General features: G+C 51.3%; 1 protein-coding gene across 1 annotated transcript; it reads right to left on the reverse strand.

The window, feature by feature from the left end:
* Positions 1-398: 398 nt before the first annotated feature.
* Positions 399-20,775, reverse strand: SERPINA6 (serpin family A member 6). The gene is made up of 5 exons (XM_045451951.1): positions 20,671-20,775; positions 12,740-13,368; positions 6,256-6,526; positions 2,152-2,299; positions 399-822 (listed from the first exon to the last, which is right to left on the reverse strand). The coding sequence occupies exons 2-5, from the start codon at positions 13,347-13,349 to the stop codon at positions 637-639; spliced, it is 1,215 nt and encodes a 404-aa protein (XP_045307907.1). The 5' UTR covers positions 13,350-13,368; positions 20,671-20,775; the 3' UTR covers positions 399-636.
* Positions 20,776-21,017: the final 242 nt, after the last annotated feature.

The following is a 21,017-nucleotide window of genomic DNA, read 5'->3' on the forward strand; positions in this document are numbered from 1 at the left end:
TCTTGATTTTTGACTTCGTTTGTGAAAGATTGTTTTGTTTGTTTTGCTTTGCTTCTTTTTTAAAGTTTATTTATAAAGAGAGGACGAGAGATCGTGAGCCGGGGAGCGGCAGAGAGAGAGGGAGGGGGAGAGAGAGAATCCCAAGCAGGGCATTCAGGGCTTGATCCCACGACCGTGAGATCATGACCTGAGCTGGTATCGAGAGTCGGACCTTTAACTGATTGAACCACCCAGGCACCCCTCTTTTTCTTTTGTAAAGGTGTTATGATGTGTGTGTGTGTGTGTGTGTGTGTGTGTGTGTATTAGTATTTTAAAGATGTCTTTCTGTTGTGTTTTGGCCTGCATGATTTCTTCTTTTTTAGAAATAATGTCAAACTTACACAAATTTACAAAAACAGTAGTGTTTTCATATGCCCTTCACCCAGCTTCCATGTGTTGCATAACCAGAGCACAGTGATCAAAGCCAGGAAAGTACAGTGGCACAATGTTTCGTTACGGTCAATCCCAGTTTGTCACCTGCCCCACTACAGAAGAGCCTGGAGAAGACTGGGGGGCCCTCCCCCTGCCCAGAGCGTGTCTGTGGGGTCCCTGATGCGCAGAGTCGGCCAGTGCTGGGACTCCCCGGGGGACGCCCCGTTAGGTCGGATTCATAACCCTGCCCAGGAAAAGGCTGCTCCACGTGAAGTGGTCGAAGATCATGACAATGAAGGGCCGGTTGATGTGGACGGCAAGGGGCTTGGACGCCGCGTTCGGCGTGAGCCCGGAGGGGGCAGCCGCCTCCAGGCCGCTCTCACTCAGCTGCAGCATAGCCTTATGGACCACCTGTCGGGGAGGGGGGGTGGAAGGTGGGGGTTGAGCACCTGCTGTGTGTTGGGGGCTTTCCACACCTCGCTTTGAGCCCTCCCACCCTCGGTTTGTGGTGGCAAAGCTGAGGCTCAGAGAGGGTCGCTTGCTGGCTCCCTAAGTGGCGGCCCCAGGATTAGGGCCAACGTCTGTCCACCTCCGGAACCCAGCTGGCACCTAGGCTTCTTCCCTAGAGAGTGGGCAGGTGGAGCCGGCCGCGGGAAGTTTAGGGGGCTCACGGTACTAACTGGACTTCGGTGTCCACATCAGGCACTCCTTCCGGGGTCCTGGGCAAAGGGGGACCTCCCTCCTCCACCCCACTAGTCACATACTAGGGTCCAATTTATGCAGAGTGCTTGGGCCTGCCCAGGGTGGAAAAGGGACCATTGAACGGTCTCTCGTTGTGATCAAAATTAGGGAGAATTTCTGAAGTCAGCAAAATGCTGGAGTGGCTCACATCAGGAGCCTTGGGTGGGTCAGAACTGACTAATAAACAACATCCGAGGGGACAGTGCCTCTCAGCGGCTGGACAGCAAGGAACCGAGGAACCGGAGGCTCTGAGAAGCTCCGTAAATAGGCACACGTAGCTAGGAGGAAGCCGAGCGGGGCCAGGGAAACCCTGGGGTTTGTCCTGGGAAATGAGGTTTCGAGTGGAAGAGACCCTGGGCCAAATGTCACGCCATTATCCACGAGCTCGGTGGCCGTGGGGGGGTGGGCGGGGGTCATCTACCTTGCTCGAGACAGAGAGGCTCCTCCCCCGAGAGATTGGCTCAGGTCAGGGCTGGCTGACTCAATCCTTCACGGTATGCGTTTTATCCAGCACATACTGTGTGCTGGAGGGAGGGGCTGCTGCCTCTGGAGCTCTGTCCTGTCCCCTGTCTGGCTTTGTCACCCACAGGACTGTGAGGTCCCGTGGGGGAAGGGCTCCATCAGAATAGCGCAGGCATACCCAGCGTCTAGAAGTTTGGGGCACAGAGTGGGTGTTCAATACTTATGTTCTGGAGTGACCAGCAGAACACAGAGCTGACGGATGAAGGGTCATGAGTGTAACGGGTAGACGGGCCGATGTGATTTCACTCAGACGTTTCCCATTTCCCTGGTCCCTTCTTGGTACCGGCCGCCCCCAGTCCTGCCATGATGGCTTGGTTTCCCACCCTGTCCCCCTCTGTGTGGCCCGGCGGAAGGGGCACACGCCTTCTCTCAAGCTGGGGCTCAGAGACCCGTTCGTGAATGGGCTCCGTGTTGCTTATTATTATTTGTACCGTGAATTTGGGGGGCTCTAGGGAGACCGGCTCTAGGGACATTTACCTTCGACGCCTTCAGCTGGGCCTCTCGGGTGATGCCGGAGAAATCCGCCCCGTTGTTGACCAAGTCTGCGATGCCCATGTCCCTCAGGATGGCCCTGAGGTCGTAGGCTCCAGAGATGGACACCTTTGGGATGTGTAGGTCCACCTGGCTGCTCGGGGGGCAGGGGGTAAGCAGATGGGGTTAGACTTCCCCTCCCAGGCGACTTCCGTTTCCTCTGTGACCCCTCCGGACCCTGCCTCCCAGCCGGACACACTTTTGGGGAAAAAGAGAAGGGACAGAACAAGAGGCAGGCTTTGTCTCTTTCGCCATCACACGCATGAGCTTCCTCTCTGGGCCTCTGAATTGCTCCATCTTTTCTTCTCGGCTCTTTCTCTGAGTGGATTCCACCTGTGGTACAGCTGGACATTGAAGAAGAGGGTCCCTGAAGAAGTCCTTGTGGTCCCCCAGGCACCCCCTGCAGAAAGGGAGGGGTGGGGGGAGCACCCTGGGAGCACGGTCCTGGCCCCAGCATTGCCACTAATGCTGTGCAGCTTTAGCCAAGTCCTTGCTTGTCCTCATTTAAAGACCAAGACAGCGCAGGGGCAGGGCCGTGAGGGCACTTCTCTCCTAGGGGGGAATCAACCTGGTGGATGTCTTCTAGCTTCTGTATTCGCATCCAATGCGTGTGTGTGTGTGCACACACACACACACACACACACACACACTCATGCAACCTCAAGGAGTTGGAGCCAACATCTTCAGTTTCCAGATGGAGAGAACTCAAGAGAAGCTGAAGAATTTCCCCAAAGTCACACCACTGGGAAGCAGCAGAATTGTGAAGAGGTCAGGACTAGTTGCCTCAAAGTCCCATTGCCTCATGGGAAGAGGGAGAGGGAAGGAGGGGGAGAGAGAGAGAGAGAGAGAGGAGGAGGGCAGAGGAAGGGGGAAAGGGGGGAGGGAGGAAGGAGGGGCAGGGAGGGAGGGAGAGTAAAGAGACAGGGAGGGAGGAGGGCAGAGGAAAGAGGGAGGGGGGAGGGAGGAAGGGGAGGGAAGAGGGAGAGGGAAGGAGGGACAAGGAAGAGAGATGGAGAGAGGGCTCTCACGAGCTGTGTGTGGGGGCAATGAGCCTTCCCTAGGAGGTAGGAGACAGCTGGACCCTGAGGGGTGCTGCTCCAGGGAAGGGGGAGCTGATCATTGGAGGGGTGAGGTGGGAGAGTGGGTGACACAAGCCTGGAGGTGAGGACCCCTAGGGTCTGACTTCTAGGACTAGCAGAGTGTCATGTGGATGGAGTAGAGAATTCCTGCCCAATCAAAATTCTGCCTTGGATGTTTGTTTAAAAAAAAAAAAAAATCTAGAAGAAAATAGTATGTGTTTTTGATTAATGTTTTTTAAGCTGAAGTGTTTTAGTGAAGAGCTTATTTTTGGTGTAAAGAGAAAGATTATCCTTCTCATTTTCAACAGAAAAGGAGCCAGAATTTGCTTGATCCACGGTGCACAACCACCCCCTGGGGCCGCCGTTCCTGAATTCCGGGCTCCCTTGGAAGGGTGGGGGTGGGGCAAATGAAAGGGCGAGGAGGCAGCGAGGGATCCCTCACGTTGCCCAAGCACAGGCTCACGGTCGCACATACTCACCCCACTCCCCCCCCCCCCCCCCCCCCCCCGCCGTGGCCATGCGAAAGGTCAGGTGCGAGGGGTCCAGGACTAAGGACACCTCTGGGGCCCCACGTAGCGCTAGGGCATCTCCGGGAACCACGGAGCTGACCACACGGCTCTTCCCGGCTGGAGTGAGGTCAGACCCCAGGCGTCCACGTCCACTCGCAGAATAGGACTAAACTCTCCAGAAGCCCCGGCCCTGAGCAGCTCTCTGAGGCTACGACTCGAAATAAAAACTTGAAACCATAAAACCCAAACCCCGCACGTGTATTAACGTAGCAGAACTTCTTTCTGGATTTTCTGCCGGCGAAGCTCTTGGATTACAAATTTCATTCAACTAGAATTTGTCTCAGTTTTTGCTGCTGTTGCTGCCTGGCCCTGTGGGTGCCCCGGGACACGGCCTCCTGGCCGGGGTTTGTGCCATTTCCTGTCCCCTGCATGCTCTGGGTGGCCCTTCCGCTGGCTGAACTTGCCCTCGGGCTTAACACACAGTTCAAGTGGAAAGCAATTCCCTCCGCAGCCCTTTCTGTGGTCCCCTGGGGCAGCCAAGCAATCCTCCCTTCCCTCAGCATCGAACATTTACTTAGCTCCTTTCTGGTCCTGCGAGGACAGAACCGACGTCATTGTACAGTATTAATTCCAGCAGAATCTGTGTTTCTGCTCTCGAATGCATGTCTCTGAAGTCCATCTTTTGTCCTATCCACCTTCTATCCTTTCTGCTTAGCCTAGTACATGGTCTAAGCTGCTGCTTCCATTTGTGTGTATTGAAAGAGGGGCGCCTGGGTGTCTCAGTTGGTTAAGCGAGTGACTTCGGCTCAGGTCATGATCCTACGGTTCAGTTTGTGAGTTTGAGCCCTGCATCGGGCTCTGTGCTGACAGCTCAGAGCCTGGAGCCTGCTTCAAATTCTGTTTTCCGCTCTCTGCCCCTCCCCTGCTCACATTCTGTCTGTCTGTCTCTCTCTCTCAAAAAAATAAACATTAAAAAAAAATTTTTTTAAAGCTATGTGTATTGAAAGAGAGAAAGAAAAGAAAGAAAGGAAGGAAGGAGAAGGGAAGGAAGAAAAGAAAGAAATGGCAAGAAGGAAGAAAGAGAAAGAAAGAAAAGATGGAAAGAAAGAAAGGAGGAAGAAAGGAGGAAGAAAGAGAAAGAAAGAAGAAGGAAAGAAAGAAAGAAAGAAAGAAAGGAAGGAAGAAAGAAAGAAAGAAAGGAAGGAAGAAAGAAAGAAAGAAGAAGGAAAGAAAGAAATAAAGGAAGAAAGAAAGGAGAAAGGAAGAAAGAGAGCGAAAGAAAAGAAAGGAAGGAAGGAAGGAAGAGAAAGAAAGAAAGAAAGAAAGAAAAAAAGGAAAGAAAAGGAAAGGAAAGAAATGGCATCTGTTCTGGAAGCCTTCCTGACTACTCCAGACCCCAGTGTCCCCTTCCTCCCCTGCGTCCCCTTTGCCCTTACGGTCTGCACCGCCCCACGCACCGCCAGGGCCCACGCTGATGGTGCTGCTCGGATTGCTTGCACACAGACACAACTGAAATCTCACGAGAGTGAGGATCACGTTCAAGAACATCTATCCCCTCCTCCAAGGTGAGGGCTGGGGCTACACACATGCTTGACCATAATTTTGATTGCCGTCTAACTCAGAGGTGCCTTGGGGGGGGGGGGCGGGAAATGAGTTTGTTCGTTCATTCATTCATTCATTCATTCATCATGCATCATTCATTCCCAGCTCCCATGCTCAGTCAACCCTCCCTGAGTGTGCACCCCTTGCGTGGGCCTCAGGTTGGGCACGCGTTGGCTGGTTGTCCCTCCCCCCTCCCCACTGGCCCGTGGGCATATACACCCGTCACCCCTTTTCCCTTACTCCTTTATTACCTACCTAGGTCCTTACTTTCTTTTTTTTTTTTTAATTTTTTAAATATTTATTGATTTTTGAGAGAGAGAGAGAGAGAGAGAGCCAGAGAGCTGGGGAGGGGCAGAGAGAGAGAGGGAGACACGGAATCCAAAGCAGGTTCCAGGCCCCAAGCTGTCAGCACAGAGCCCGATGTGGGGCTCGAACTCACGAACTGAGATCATGACCTGAGCTGAAGTCGGACACTTCACCGACTGAGCCACGTGTTGGCTCCGGGATGAAGGAAACGGTCATTTTGGTGTATTTTTTATGGGGTCTCTCAGGAGTGGTAACCGTGCTTGATTTCAGGGAAGCAAGATAATAACAACGGGTAAGCGAGGGGCCGGGGGGAGTTGGTGAGCACAGTTTAAGCCAACGGTGCAAAAACGTGATCACGCGGAAGGTAGCTGGTAGCCTCCCAGGGACGGGGCACCTCAGTCTGTGGACCGCCCCAACGTATCTCAGTGTCAACCGACAGGTGGATGAACAGGTGTGACCTCTCGGTCAGAGAACCTCAGGCCGTTGGGGACCCGGCGGACCGGAAAGCGATGAGCCCCGGGGGGGGCGGGTCCAGGGGGAGGGCAAGGGCTTACCTGATGGTCAGCGACTCAGACCACCTCTGAATGGTGTCCCTGCTCAGCGCGGCGATGACTGTGTCCATCTTCCCCTCGTCTGGGAGGATGAAGAAGACGGTCCTGTTGCCCGTGTAGTCCAGCTGTACCAGCTGGCAGGGGAGCACCCGGTCTTTCAGGTACTTGATGGGGCTCGACTGGAACATCGTGGGCACGGTCACCACGGTGCTCTCGTTCACATAGAAGTTCTCCTCCCTGGTGCTTTCCGGGTCGAAGGGCTGTGCCCACGTGCCTGGGAGAGGAGGGAGGGGGAGGGCAGGAGACAGGCCCGTGAGAGTGGGTGGCACGAGAGAGCTCTAGGCCGGGTGGCGGCCCCCACCAGGGAGGCGGGAGGTTCCCGGTAAGGTACGAAATCCCCGGCACTTTTGAGCCTGTTGTGTTCTCCACCTCTTGGCACGGACTGAGGGTTCGCTCTGTTCCTGAGCTGCTAAAAACAGGAGGAGGGAGACAGAGGAGAATGCTGGCCCTTGGATTTGGGGGTCGGATTCAGGAAACCAGATTTTGCCTCCCACCCGAGCCCGGAGTGGATCCCGGATTGGAGGGCTCTGAAATCGTGTCGAAGGGAACTCGGGCTGCGAAGTCGAGGTCAGGAGTGGGGGAGGTTTGGAGCAACGGACTGCCCGTCCCATCCCCGCGCCTTGACATCAGCCACAGAAGCCCAGCAGGCACCCTGGCCCCCCGTGGACCGTGCCCACTCCCCCGAGGGCCACACCCCATTTCCTGCGGGCAAAGTCAGGATAAGATGCCCTTGAGGTCACAGGCTCACACCAGCGGCTGGACTCGAGGCCCTCTGCCATGTTCTGGACGGCATCCCGCAGCCTCTCTGCCTGCCTCGTGATGGGGAGCTCACTACCTTCACGGACCAGACTCTCCACCACTGGGTCAGCTCTTAACGGGAAGAAAATTGCTCCGAGAGCCAAAGCCCGCCTGATCGCGAGGCCTGTCTGCTGAGCCCCTTCGACCCTTCTGGGCTCATTCCAGGCAACCGTGAGTCCTCTCACAGGTGACAGAACTCTGGGTATTTAAAGACGTGGGCAGATCTCGCCAGGGCCTCCGGTGCCTTAGGTTTAGACTCTCCAGGCCTGGAGATGACTGGGGACCCTGCATCCTCGGGGTCCCCGGTGTCTTGGATGCCTTCGGCCTGAAAGCCCCGGCGCCCTTGTGAGGTCTCTGTGTCCCAACTGAGGCTGCCTGGAGGTGGCGGCCAGAGCAGAGGTCCAGGCAGGCCTCTCTCCATCCCGCCGCCTGCGGGATCTGTGGACCACAAGGCCAGAACTCTTGTTCTGTTCAGCCTCAACCTCTCCGTGAAGGGCTCTTACGGGAGGCAGTAGGGAGAGGTGGGCAGAGGCGGGGAAAGGGCCGGGTGGATGCGGGGCCTGGAGCCTATGCCCCGCCCCCTCCCTGGTGCCTGAGTGTGACGTCACAGCCTGGCTGTCTCACAGCAAGCGGGATCATTTGAGGGCTTTCAAACCATCCTCCAGAGGAGGCCTGGGACCCCCTGGACTGAAGGCAGTGGTTCACTTACTAAGTGGTCACTTAGTTCACTTACCTGTCCGACTTCCAGCAAAAAAAAAAAAAAAAAAAAAACAGTGAATTTTTTCAGGGTTAGGTTTTTCCTTGGGCACAAAACAAAATACAGAATGGGGCCCGACCTCTACTTTAGGGGATTTTTTTTTTCCTTGAAAATTCTTGGGCCGTGAGAACTCGGGGTCGGGAAACTTAAGAATTTATGGGGGCGAACTGGGGAGAGCAAGGATGATTCCTGCGGAAAACCTTCTAATGATATTTTTAATGTTCTCACAAAAAAGAAAAAAAGCTGTCGAGAGAGTCCACCAAGTAAGGAACATGCCAGGGACACTTTGCCTGCCCTAAGTTTAGTGACGATAGCTATGCCACTGCTCATTGCTAGTTATTATGCCGGCCTTCTGGAAACATATTAGGGTAGCCCCAGCTTAAACAGGGGCTTGCCACTTAGTTTGGCTGTGTTCCGGAAAATCTGTGTACAACAAAGCAGCACACGCCCCTGTCGGCTCTCGCATTCAGATTTCTATTTCCAAAGCCGTTCGGATTTTATCACCAGGAACTACTCTTTTCCATCAGCTCAGTCCCACTGTGGTCGTGAGAACATTGAGAAAATGCCAGATGACGTCACCAAATGACGTCACCAAATGACGGCTGTCCCACAAGCCCCCTCGCAGGCCCCGGAGCACCCCTTCCCCCATACCTGGGTTTACTACACTCTGCTTCCAAGGAAGTGCTGCCAGAATCTCTTTGCAACCACTATTGAGCTCCTGCCATGTGCCAAGCACTGTGCAAAGGCACTGGGGCCTCCAAAGAGACAAGGGTACCAGGCAGGAGCATACAGTCTGTGGGAGAGATGGCCTGTGGAGTTTGGGGGAGCACTCAGAAACCTTTCTGGGCAAACATTCCCAGAGTCCTTGACCCTCCCGCGATTGAGTGTAAAGAACACGAATGGAAACACCAAAGACCCTGAAGGGCCAACTAATATTTGACGATAGTCTCTTCAATACCTGGTGCTAGGAAAACTGGGTATTCATGCAAAAAAATGAAGCTGGACCCACATCCTACACCACATGCAAAAGTTAACTCCAAGTGAATTAAAGATCGGAAACCATAGGGCGCCTGGGTGGCTCAGTCAGTTAAGCATCCGACTCTTGACTTCGGCTCAGGTTATGATCGCGCAGTTCGTGAGTTTGAGCCCCGCGTCAGGCTCCGTGCTGACGGTGCAGAGCCTGCTTGGGATTCTCTCTCTCTCCTCTCTCTGCCCCCTCCGTCTCAAAATACATAAATAAACGTAAAAAAAATCTGAAACCATAAGGCTAGAAAACATAGGGAAAAAGAAGCTCCCTGAAATTGATTTTGGTGCTGACTTTTTGGATATGACTCCAGAATCGCAAACAACAAAAGGAGAAATAAACAAGAGGGACACCTCAAACTAAAAAGCTTCTTCACAGCCAAAGATACAATCAACACAACGAAAGGCGGCCTACAGAATGGAAGAAAACATTTGCAGACTGCATATTGGATAAGGGGCTACTATCCCCAATATATAAGGAGCTCATATACTTTGATAGCAGAAAGCAAATAATTCAACCAAAAAATGAGCGGAGGCCTTGAATAGGTATTTTCCCACAGAAGATGTACGAATGGCCAACAGGTACATGGAAAGGGGCTCAACATCCCTCATCGCCAGGGAAATCCAATCAAAGCCACATGAGCTATCACCTCCCACCCGTGCGTGTGGCTAGTGGCAAAAAGACGAGAGAGAACAAGGGTTGGTGAGGATGTGGAGAAGAAGGAGCCCTCTTGCCCTGCGGGCGGGAACGCAGATCGGTGCAGCCGATTTTACGTGGAAAACGGTAGGGAGGTTCCTCAAAAAGTTAAAAACGGAAATTCCATATGATCCAACAATCCCACTCCTGGGAATACATCAGAAGGAAATTCACTCACCGTCTCAAAGAGATAAAGACATTATCTGTACTCCTATGTCCGTCACAGCATTATTGACAATAACCAAGATGCGGAAGCAACTTAGGTGTCCACTGATGGATGGATGGATGGGTAAAGAAAACGCGTGCGCGCACACACACACACACACACACACACACAGGGATATTATTCAGCTACAGAAAAAAGAAGGAAAACCTGCCATTTGTGATCATATGGATGAATCTTGAAGGCATTATCCTAAGTGAAATGAGTCGGACACAGGAAGACAAATACTGTATGATCTCACATGTATGTAGAATCTAAAAACCTAGAACTCCTTCCACGTGAGGGGATGTGGGTGTCAGCTCGCCTTATCTTGGGGGTCATTTTGCAGTTTGCGCGTATATCAAGTCATCACGCTGTAGGTCTTGAACGCAGGCAATGTTATAAACTAATTATGTCTCAGTAAAAGTGGAGGGAAAAAATTGCTACCTTGGCCGGGTCAGCCTCACATCCTCCCGGGAGGGACACCGTTGCCAGGTGGGCCTCCAGGCCGGTGCAGAGGACGGAAGACAGAAGGAGGGGGGCTTGACATGACGGTAAGTCTGTCCAGGTAGCATAGAGCTGGGGGGGGGGTGCGGTTGGCTAACGGGGGGCACCGAGTAGGAGTTGGAGAGAAGAGAAAAGGGCAAGTGAGGATTCTTTCTGGAGACTATGATCTGGATGAGCTTTGAGGTTGTTGAGAGATACATATTAAATGTGGTTATTACCTTTTCCCCCCCGTTTCACTTGCATTTCTTCAAACATGACTGGTTAACTGAGACCGAACCACCTGAGCGCAGGCTTACAAGGTCTAACAAGATGTTTGTTAAAAATGAGGTGTGGGAAGACCGTAGGGGGTGCTCACGAGAAGCAAGGATTTGCCTGAGGGAATCAGGGAAGGCTTCATGGAGGAGGTAACTTTTGAGCCAAGATTTGATGAGTGGGAAGAAGTTTTTGGCGCAGGCAGGTTGGGGGACGGCTCAGGGGACAGAAAGAGTATGGGTTTTGCGGCAGGCAGAATGGCCGCCCAAATATGCCCACATCCTAATTCATGGAACCCGTGAATCTGTTATGTTACATGGCGAGAGGACATTAAGGTTGCCAATCCGGCGATGTAGAGAGGAGGAGATCATTCTGGATTATCCAGGTGGGCCGAGTATCATCACAAGGGTTTGCTTAAGAGTGGAAGAGGGTGGTGGGAGGGGCAGGGGCAGAGGAGAGGTCATGGTCATGTGCTAACGGGCTTTAAGAGCAAACGAAGGGCCCAGCAGCCAAGGAACGCAGGTGGCTTCTAGAAGCTGGGAAGGGCAAGGAAGCGATTCTTCCGTGGAGCCTCCGGAAGGAACGTAGTCTTGCCAACACTTTAACCACCGCGTGACCCATTTTGGACTTCTGACCTCCAGCATTGTTAAGATAATAAATCCACGTTGTTTTACGCCACCGTGTTTGTGGTGGTTTGTTAGAGCAGCCATAGGAAACTAATTCAGGCTTCCATGAGGACAGGCGTGCTCCCGGACCGGAAGGAACTCGGTGTGGTTGGACACTGTGCACGTGTGCATGTGGGCGTGGGCGTGCTGTGTGCTGTGTGTGTTAAGGTGTGCCTGCGCGTGTAATTGCTCTGTGTGCACACGTGTGTGTGTACAGGTGTGTGCGCGTGCGCTCACGTGCACGCTGTGTGTGTGTGTGTGTGTGTGAGCGTGCTGTGTGTTGGGAAGTTGGAAGAGGGAAAACGTTGAGATGTGAGGCTGGAGAGGACAGAGAAGCAGATGTCTCTAGGCCAGGGTCCTCAGCCTTGGGATGATAGCCACTCTGGGGCAGATATCATTGTGGGGGCTGTCCTGTGCATTGTAGGAGGCTTAGCGGCCTCTCTGGCCTCTACTTACTAGATGCCAGGAGCACACCCCACTGTACCCGCAGTTGTGACAACCCAAAATGTCTCCAGACACTGCCAAGCGTCCCTGAGGGTGGAAGGAGGAGGCGGAGATTACCCTGGGTTAAGAACCACTGCCGTAGACTAAGGATTGTAGATTTTATTCTCAAGGATAAGGTATCCCTTGGGGCGCCTGGGCGGCTCAGTCGGTTAAGGGTCCGACTTCGGCTCAGGTCATGATCTCGCAGTTCACGAGTTTGAGCCCCGCGTCAGGCTCTGTGCTGACGGCTCAGAGCCTGGAGCCTGCTTCAGGTTCTGTGTCTCCCTCTCTCTCTGCCCTTCCCCCACTCTCACACACACACTCTCTCTCTGTCTCTCTCCCTCTCTCTCTCTCTCAAAAATAAATAAACATTAAAAAAATTTAAAAAAAGAATAATGTATCCCCAAATTATCTGATCATAAATACGATTGGGGGAGGGGGCCTTGTTAAAAATGCAAACTTCTGGGACTTTCTCCCAGCAGTTTTGCTTCAGTACGTCTAGCGTGGGCTCTGGAATCTATAATTTTAACAAGTCCCCATGGTGACTTCTATGAACGAGAACTTTGGAACACCCTGCTCCAAACTGGGGAGGAAGGGCTGGAGTTTGGTGGAGATGGCACTTGGTCAGAGCTGGCTGTGAATTCTGGGGGTGTGTGTAGCCTGGGGGCCATCTGGGGGGAGTTTCTGGGGGTCAAGGGCTGTGTCTGGCTGGGCTTCCAGCCCCTGGCCCAGTGCCTGACTCCTGGCCAGCACTCAGACAATATACGTAGACCACGGGGCGGTCAGACTGTTCACCATTACGTGTTTGGGCCTTGAATGAACCTACCAGAGCTTGGGTGAGTGGCTCAATTCTTCTAGGTGTCGTTTTGAACATTTGTAAGATAGTATCATTCTACTTTCCTAAGAGGACTGTGGTGAAGACAGAGATTCACAGATGAAAATGTGCTTTGTAAAATCCAAGATTTTGCCCAAGAATGCACCCTGGGTTTTGATGGCTCTCACTGTTCTTGGCAATGGGATGGGTGGGGCCGGGGGGGGGGTACCTTTGAAGAAGATATAGTTGACCAGGATGAGCGTGGCTGAACTATCCAGCTTCGATAACAAGTTCACAATGTTCCCGTGGGTCTTATTTTCGATGTACTCATTGATTTGTCTGCTGGCTCCAGCCCAGTCCTCGAAATCTGTAGCCAAGATCTCCAACCCGTAGTAGTGCTTGCTGTCTGCTGAGAACGACTCCAGCAGCTCCAGGCTGCGGTCAAGGAACAAGGCGTTACCCATAGCCATCTCCAGTGTGGCGTCTGACTCCTTGTGGAACCGGTGGAGGTGCTGAAAACCCCGGTGGATCTCCGCTTCGGACGTCTTGGTGAGGTTGAAGCCCAGGCCCTGGAGAAGCTGGGCCCGTGTGTAGCCACGGGCGCCCAGGGACAACATAGCTAAGGCCATGGAGATGCTCATGGGAGAGATGAAGACATTCTCGCCAGGAGCTGAAGCCGCTAGATGCCTATACATGGTAAAGGCGAAGTCAACATTGTTTGGAGCCAAGTCTCGGTGAGGGCTCCTTGTGCTCACATCGGTGTCGGGGTCCTTAGCCTGGACGGTCCGGAGGTCACTGGTGGATAGCCAGAGGAAACAGGTGCACAGGGAAAGCAGCATTGTCCAGGATGGTCCAGCCCTGCCAAATCAGGAACGCTCATTAGACAATGTGGGGCCTCCAAGGCAGTGGGGCATGGTGAAAAGGTGGGCAGAAGACCCCATGGAAGGCCCCATTCAAGCCTCAGTTCCTTCCTCCCCATTGGCTGTGTGACCTGGGGCAAGTCAGGACTCTGGGCCTCAACTTCCTCATCTGAAAGTATGATTATACCTGCTATGATTTATCAAGTACCTACCAGGCGCCCAACACTGTGTTTTGCCTATATTTCTCATTTAATCCTCACTGACAAACAAATCAAGTAGGTATTATTATTATGATTTGACGTAGGCAGAAAGGGAGGCCCAGGAAGGTTAAATATCTGACCAAGTGATACATTCAAAGAACTGAAAGAAGAAAACTATCAACTAAGAATCCTGTACCTGGCAAAACAACCCTTTCAAAAAAATTTTTTTTAATGTTTATTTATTTTTGAGAGATAGAGCATGAGTGGGGCAGGGGCAGAGACAGAGAGAATCTGAAACAGGCTCCAGGCTCTAAGCTATCAGCGCAGAGCCCGATGCGGGGCTCGAACTTGGGAACGGTGAGATCATGACCTGAGCCGAAGTCAAATGCTTAACCGACTGAGCCACCCAGGTGCCTGGGTAAAACCATCCCTTAACAATGAGGGAGAAATCTAGACAGTCCCAGATTGAACAAAAGCTGGGGGAGTTCATTGCCACTAGACCTCACCTGTAAGAAATGCTGAAGGGAGCCCTTCTGGTTGAAATGAAAGGATAAATAAATACCATCTATAGGAAGAAATAAAATCTCTCGTGAAGGTAAATATATGAGCGATTAGAAAAACTTGTATTATTGTCATTTTGCTTTCTTTTTTTTTTTTTTTTTCAATGTTTATTTATTTTTGGGACAGAGAGAGACAGAGCATGAACGGGGGAGGGGCAGAGAGAGAGGGAGACACAGAATCGGAAACAGGCTCCAGGCTCTGAGCCATCAGCCCAGAGCCCGACTCGGGGCTCGAATTCACGGACCGCGAGATCGTGACCTGGCTGAAGTCAGACGCTTAACCGACTGCGCCACCCAGGCGCCCCTGTCATTTTGCTTTCTAACTCCACTTTTTATTTTTGATATGATTTAAAAGACAAATCCATGAAAAGCAATTATTAGTCTATATTTCTGGATACACAACGAATGAAGATGTGATTTGTGACTTAAGTAACTGAACGGATGGGGGTATGGAGCTGCATAGGAACAAGGTTTTTGTATGCTGTTGAAATTAAGCTGGCATAAATTCAAGTGAGAGTGTTATAACTTTAGGGGGTTAAACGTAATTTCCATGGTAACCATACCAAATCCAGACAGAGAACCTATAAAGAAAGAAAACTACAGATAAATATTGCTTATGAGCATTGATGTAAAAATCATCAGCAAAATCCTCGCAACTAGAATTCAGCAGTACATTAACAGGATTACACACTATGACCAAGTGGGATTTATTTCTGGCGTGCAAGGATGGTTCCACATGTAAAAACCAACCAATGTGCTATAGCACATGAACAGGATGAAGAAAAAAAAAAGACCACGATCATCTCAGTTGATGCAGAAAAAGCATCAACTTTGGCATTATTCCACACAGCCTTTCAAGATAAAAGCCTTTAACAAACTAGGACTAAAAGGAAAGCACTTCAATAAAATTAAAAAAAAAAAAAAACATATATCAAAGGCCCACAGCTAATGTAATGGTGAAAGATTGAAAACTTTTCATCTAAGATTTGGAATGAGGCGTGATGCCTGCTTTTGCCTTTTCTACTTGCTCTAGCCAGAGAAATGAGGCAAGAAAAAGAAATGAAAGGCATCCAAATTGGAAAGGAAGAAGTGAAATTATCTCTGCTCATAGGCAACCTGATCAACATCACAGAAACATGTGGAAAACACTAAAGATTCTACAAAAGCTCTGCTAGAACCAATAAATAAATTCAGCAAAGTGACAGGCTACAAAATCAACACACACACACACACACACACACACACACACACTAATCAGTTCTGTTTCCATATACTAACAATGAACAAGCTGGAAAGGAAATTAACAAAACAATTCCATTTACAATAGTATCAAGAAGAATAAAATACTTAGGAGTTAACTAAGGAGGTATAAGACTTGTGCATGAAAACTGCAAAACATGGCTGAAAGAAACTGCAGAAGAGGTAAATGAATGAACAGACATGCTGTGTTCATGGATTGGAGGACTTCATATTCTTAAAGTTGTCAATATTAGCCTAAGACATCTGATTAGACGCAATCCTTATCAAAATCCCAATGATGCAATCTGCAGAAATAGGAAAATCCATTCTAGATTTACAAGAATTCGTAGAGAATCTCAAGGGAACTTGAATAGCCAAAAATAGTCTTGAGGAAGAAGAACAGAGTTGGAGATCTCATACTTCCTGATTTTTACATTTCATATAAAACTGCGAAATCAGGGGCACCTGGGTGGTTCACTCGAGTGTCTGACTCTCAATTTCGGCTCTGGTTAGGATCCCAGAGTCATGGGATCAAGCTCCACGTCGGGCTCTGTGCTGAATGTGGAGTCTGCTTGGGATTCTCTCTCTCTCCCTCTGCCCCTCTCCCCTGCTCGTGCTCTCTCTCAAGTAACAAAACAAAACAAAAAAACACAAAACAAAATAAAAAGACAACAATCAAAACAGGGTTGTATTGGCATGAAGGCAGACATAGGGACCAAATGGAATAGAATGGAGAACCCAGAAATAAACCCGTGCATATACAGTCAAATAATTTTTGATGAGGGTGTCAAGACCATTCAATGGAGAAAGGACGGTCTTTCCAACAAATGATGCTGGGGGAACTGGATTATCCACATGCAAAAGAATGAAGCTGGACCCTTATCTTATATCATATACAAAAATGGACCAAAGACCTCAATGCAAGGGAGAAATAAAACTCAGAAGAAAACATAGAGAAAATACTTCGTGACACTGGATTTAGTGATGATTTCTTGGACATGACACTAAAGGTACAAGCAACAAAAGAAAAATTTGACATACTGGATTCTTTAAAAATTCTTGTTCACTCAATAGAGTAGAAAGGCAACCCACAAAATGGGGGAAAATATTTGCAAATACCATATCCGATAAACGACGAATGTCCAGAGTAGAGAAAAACTCAAGTACAAGAAAATAAAAAAACAATCCAATTCAAAAAATGGGCCAAGATGTTGAGCACACATCTCTTCAAAGAAGGTATACGGATGGCCAACAGGCACGTGAAGAGATGCTCACATTGACGTCATTGGGGAAATGCAAATCAAAACCACAATGAGATACAACTCAGACCCATTAGTGTGGCTATTTCAAAAATTAAACCGAACGCAACAGCCAAACAGAAAACAGGTGTTGGCTATGGAGGACTTGGAGACCTTGTACCTTGCTGGTGGGGATGGTAAATGGTGTAGGCAGGTGGAAAAGACAACAGCAGTGCCTCAAAAAACTAAACACAGAGTTACCATATGACCTAGCGATTCTTCTGAGTACATACACAAAAGAATTGGGAGCAGAGATTTGAGAAGATATTTGTACACCCCGATGTTCACAACGGCATTATTCACAATAACGACAACAAAAAATGGATACAATCCAAATGTCCATCAATGGGTGAAAGGATAAATAAAAGGTGGTTGTATAAAGAAAACACTCCTGTGTTTCTCCTTTCCTCTCGCCCGACTGCCACGCTTCCCTCTGACGCCAAGTATGAGGGTTTTCCACACCCCGGGCAATTCTCCACCACCAGCTGGATGCCCTACAGTGTAACTCAATTCTGACACTATCCACCCCTGCAGGTTAAGGGCTCTCAGTTCCCACAAGACTGCCCACCCCTGACTTCAGGTGCCAATCACAAGTCCCAGCTCGTCACCCTGTACTTCTGACTGGCTGTAAATCAAGGTTCCCATGACCATTTCACCGGGTTTGATAATTTGCTAGACCGGGCTCACAGAACTCAGGGAAACACTTACTTCCAGTTTATTATAAAGGACAGAATAAGGAGTATGAATCAACAGCCAGACAAAGAGATTTATAGGGCGAGGTCCAGAAGGGTCCCAAGCACAGGAGCTCCTGTCTCTGGGGAGCTGGCGTGGTCAGCACACAGATGTCTTCACCGATCCAGAAGCTCTCTGACCCCCAAACTATGGGATTTTTATGGAAGCGTCATCACAGAGGCAGGATGGATGATTCACTCCATCTTCGACCCCTCGCCTCTTCCCAGAGAAAGGGGGGGTGGGGCGGTGAGACTGAAAATTCCAAGCTTCTGATCATGGCTTGCTCTTTCCTGGACCAGCCCCATCCTGAAGCTATCCAGGCACCTATCAAAAGTCACCTCATTAGAACAACAGACACTGCTACCGCCCAGGAAGTTCCAAGGGATTTAGGAACTCTGCATCAGGAACCAGGGGCAGAGACCAAATATTAGAACGTGAGTTGCTCCCGACGCTCTTATCACTTAGGAAATTACAAGGATTTTAGGAGCCCGGTGTCAGCAACCAGGGGGCAGGGACCGATATATATTCTTTCTTTTATTTCACAGTGTTATATGGATGCTGGGAACGGCTGCACAACAGTACGGAGGTACATAATGCCACTGAACTGTACATTTAAAAATAATTTAAAAGATCAATCTTTTGTATATTTTATCACTATAAGAAACTTAAAGAAGGCGCTCCTGGGTGGCTCAGTCGGTTAAGCGTCTGACTTCGGCTCCGGTCATGATCTCACGGCTCGTGAGTTCGAGCCCCACGTCGGGCTCCGTGCTGACAGTTCAGAGCCTGGAGCCTGCTGGGGATTCTGCGTCTCCCTCTCTCCCTCTCCCCCTCCCCTGTTCACACTCTGTTTCTCTGTCTCTCAAAAAATAATAAATAAATGCTAAAAAAAAAAAAAAAAAAGAAAATTAAGGAGAAAAAGACATACAGACCATTCAAAGATGTTTGGTAAGAGCAATTAAAAAAAATGCAGCCAAGGTCAAAACCAGTAAGTGAACGTTCTACCTGCAGGGCTGCTGGTCCCCAGCTCCCCTGTGCTTTAGGGAGCTACCTGTATCCCAGTAAAGAAGAAGGAGCAGGACCCCCTGCACTGCCCCGCCTAGGGGACCCACCATTCTGGAAGGGGGCCGGGAGCCCACAGTGAAGACAGTACCCCCAGGAGAACGTGCTGCACTCTGATTTGGGGACCACTGGTCTGTTCTGGAACACCCCGAGGCCCTGGCATGCTCCAAAACCAGCACCTCGTGAGCGACAGATGCAACTCCCACCCCCACCCCCCTTCCAGGCCCCTCCACACTCCTGCGTGTCCCCCTCCGTGCGGTGGGACAAGTCCCGCTGAAGTTCCCTGCCCTGTGCTCCCTGCTTCTTTCCTTTCCTGCTTTGACAACAGCCCTGTTGCCCTCCCCTCCCTTCTCGGCTGCCTGGCTTTCATTTTCCTGGTCTTGTGGGAGGCCACGCTGCATTAGGAGCCCAGCATTGCTATTTATGAACCAGGTGACATGCGTGGACTGTTTAAACTCTGCCTCGGTTTCCTCGGTATAATTATAGAGTTGGTAATAATACCCACCACTGGCCTTTCCGCCTTTGACCTTCTGATTTGCTGGTATTTGCTTCCTTGTTCTAGTCTCAGAGCACAGTCCACGTCTGGGGCCTGTCACCTCTTCCAGGATTAGCAGCCGCCCCTCCCTGGTGTCCTTGACCCTGTTCCGCGGAGCCCTCCCTCCCCTCTGCAGACAGAGGCAACTTTTCAAAATTCAAGCCATTGGCCATCCTCCTGCTGAGTGGCTCCCGGCTCTTTCCAGGAGGGGTTGGTCCTCCATCACGTGGCCCAAGGGGGTGGTCATGACTCTGTGCCTGGTGACAGCCCTGCCTCAGCCTCAGATCTGGTCCCTTGAAGTCTGAGCCACAGCACTGCTGGGTATCTCAGCGGCCATCCTTCCAGCACATACCAGACCTTCAGCCCTCTGCCAGGGGACAGTTCCATTGTTTGTGGAGCAGGGCTCTGGCCTGGGAGCTAGGGACAAAGACGGACCCGCCCCAGTCCTGCCCCGTGTGGCTCCACTCTGCAGGCCTATCCTTCCCCTGCCTTGCCTGGCTCACCTCCTTTTGTCCCTGGGCACGTAGAGCCCAGCCCTCCTCCAGGAGACCTGCTCTCTATGCTTCGCTGTTGTGGCCCCATCACACTGCAGCGAAGTCTCTGCCTTAGCCCCGTCCCCTCCACACCCGCTTGGAGCCCTCCGGGGCAAGGACCTGGTGCGGGGCGCAGCCGGGAGCGGGGCTGGCTTAGCCCGGTTACGAGTTCTTGCTTCCCTCCTCTTCCTGTTGTTTCTGGGACTTCAGGCCTCATCCCCTCCTGGGTTAATCCTCCAAGGTAAGGATTAAAACTCTACCCACCTCGTGCGATTGTGAGATTGTCGTGAATACCAGTCACAGCTATTATTAGTGCCTTCGTATGTGGCCTCACTCAATGGGTCGTCCTGGGCCCACTTTACAGATGAGAGAATTGAGGCCCAGGGAGGTAGAGTAACCTGTTCAGAGCTGAGATTCTAAGCCCTGCAGCCTGGCCTCAGAGCCTGGGCTGAGCCCTTCTGCCCTTCTCTACAGGAAGCTAAGTGATGAGGGTAAAATAGCTCTCCAAAAAGTGCCCGGCCGCGTCACAATGCAGTGTCCACAATCGTGGTGACTTTCATTTCATGTCTGTCCCCCTTGTCGCTCATGTTTGCAGTGATGCTCCAAGCACACACCCACCGCTTCTTTATTTTCACAAACGCCCCTGTGGGCCAGGTGCCCTCTTGGGGCCCTCTGCATTTAACCCTCAGCACACGTGGTGTCGCGCACAGTCCTGTTCCATCTGCAGTGTCCCTGCCCCGGGTGAACCAGGGGTGGCAGGCGTGTGCGACCCTGCGGCACGCCCGGTGTCCCTGCCCTCATCCCCCGGCAGGGGGCGCTGCCTCGCACCCGTCCAGCCCAGCTGTCACAGTCTTGGGCTATCGGCCGGGCTTAGGAGCCTCGCCAAGGGATCGATGGGAATGACTCTTAGCTCGGCGTCAACCCCTGCGAGCCTGGAGGCCAGGGGAAATCACATCCGCATGGGTGACCCACAGACTCCGCCAAAGCCTCCCAGCGTCACTGCTCCTATAGCCTCGTATCACTGCTGGCTGCCCTAATGCTCAGTGCCCGTTAAAAAAAAATCACAGAAGATGCAATCCTGGCTTCGTTCTGGTGGCGGCGGGGCAGGAGTGGGAGGGACGGACGGTGTTCAGTGTTACTCACGGTCTGCAAAGGGCTGAGGCTGCAACCGCCGGCCTAGTCCCGGGCCCCAGGAGGTGTACAGTAAGCCGGCGGGGCGCCACCGCTAAATCTTGTTTGCCAGCTTCCCCGCTGGTTAATGGTTAGAGGGGGGCCAGTGGCCTTCACCATTTGGTGGTCCCCTCCCCTCCTACATTAACCAATGGGAGGCTTTTCCAGGAAATTTGAGCAAACACAGCAACGCTGCAAGTTAACTGTCCTCTGCGGGCAGTTCCCTGAATTTTATTTTTAATATCAAAATGTGGCCGTGGTTGCGTCAGTGCCTGTGGTTGCCTGGCGGCAGCTGGCGCGGAAGCCGCAGGTGTCCTTAAT

Source organism: Leopardus geoffroyi, chromosome B3 (genome assembly GCF_018350155.1).
Source record: "Leopardus geoffroyi isolate Oge1 chromosome B3, O.geoffroyi_Oge1_pat1.0, whole genome shotgun sequence".
NCBI classification, from domain to species: domain Eukaryota; kingdom Metazoa; phylum Chordata; class Mammalia; order Carnivora; family Felidae; genus Leopardus; species Leopardus geoffroyi.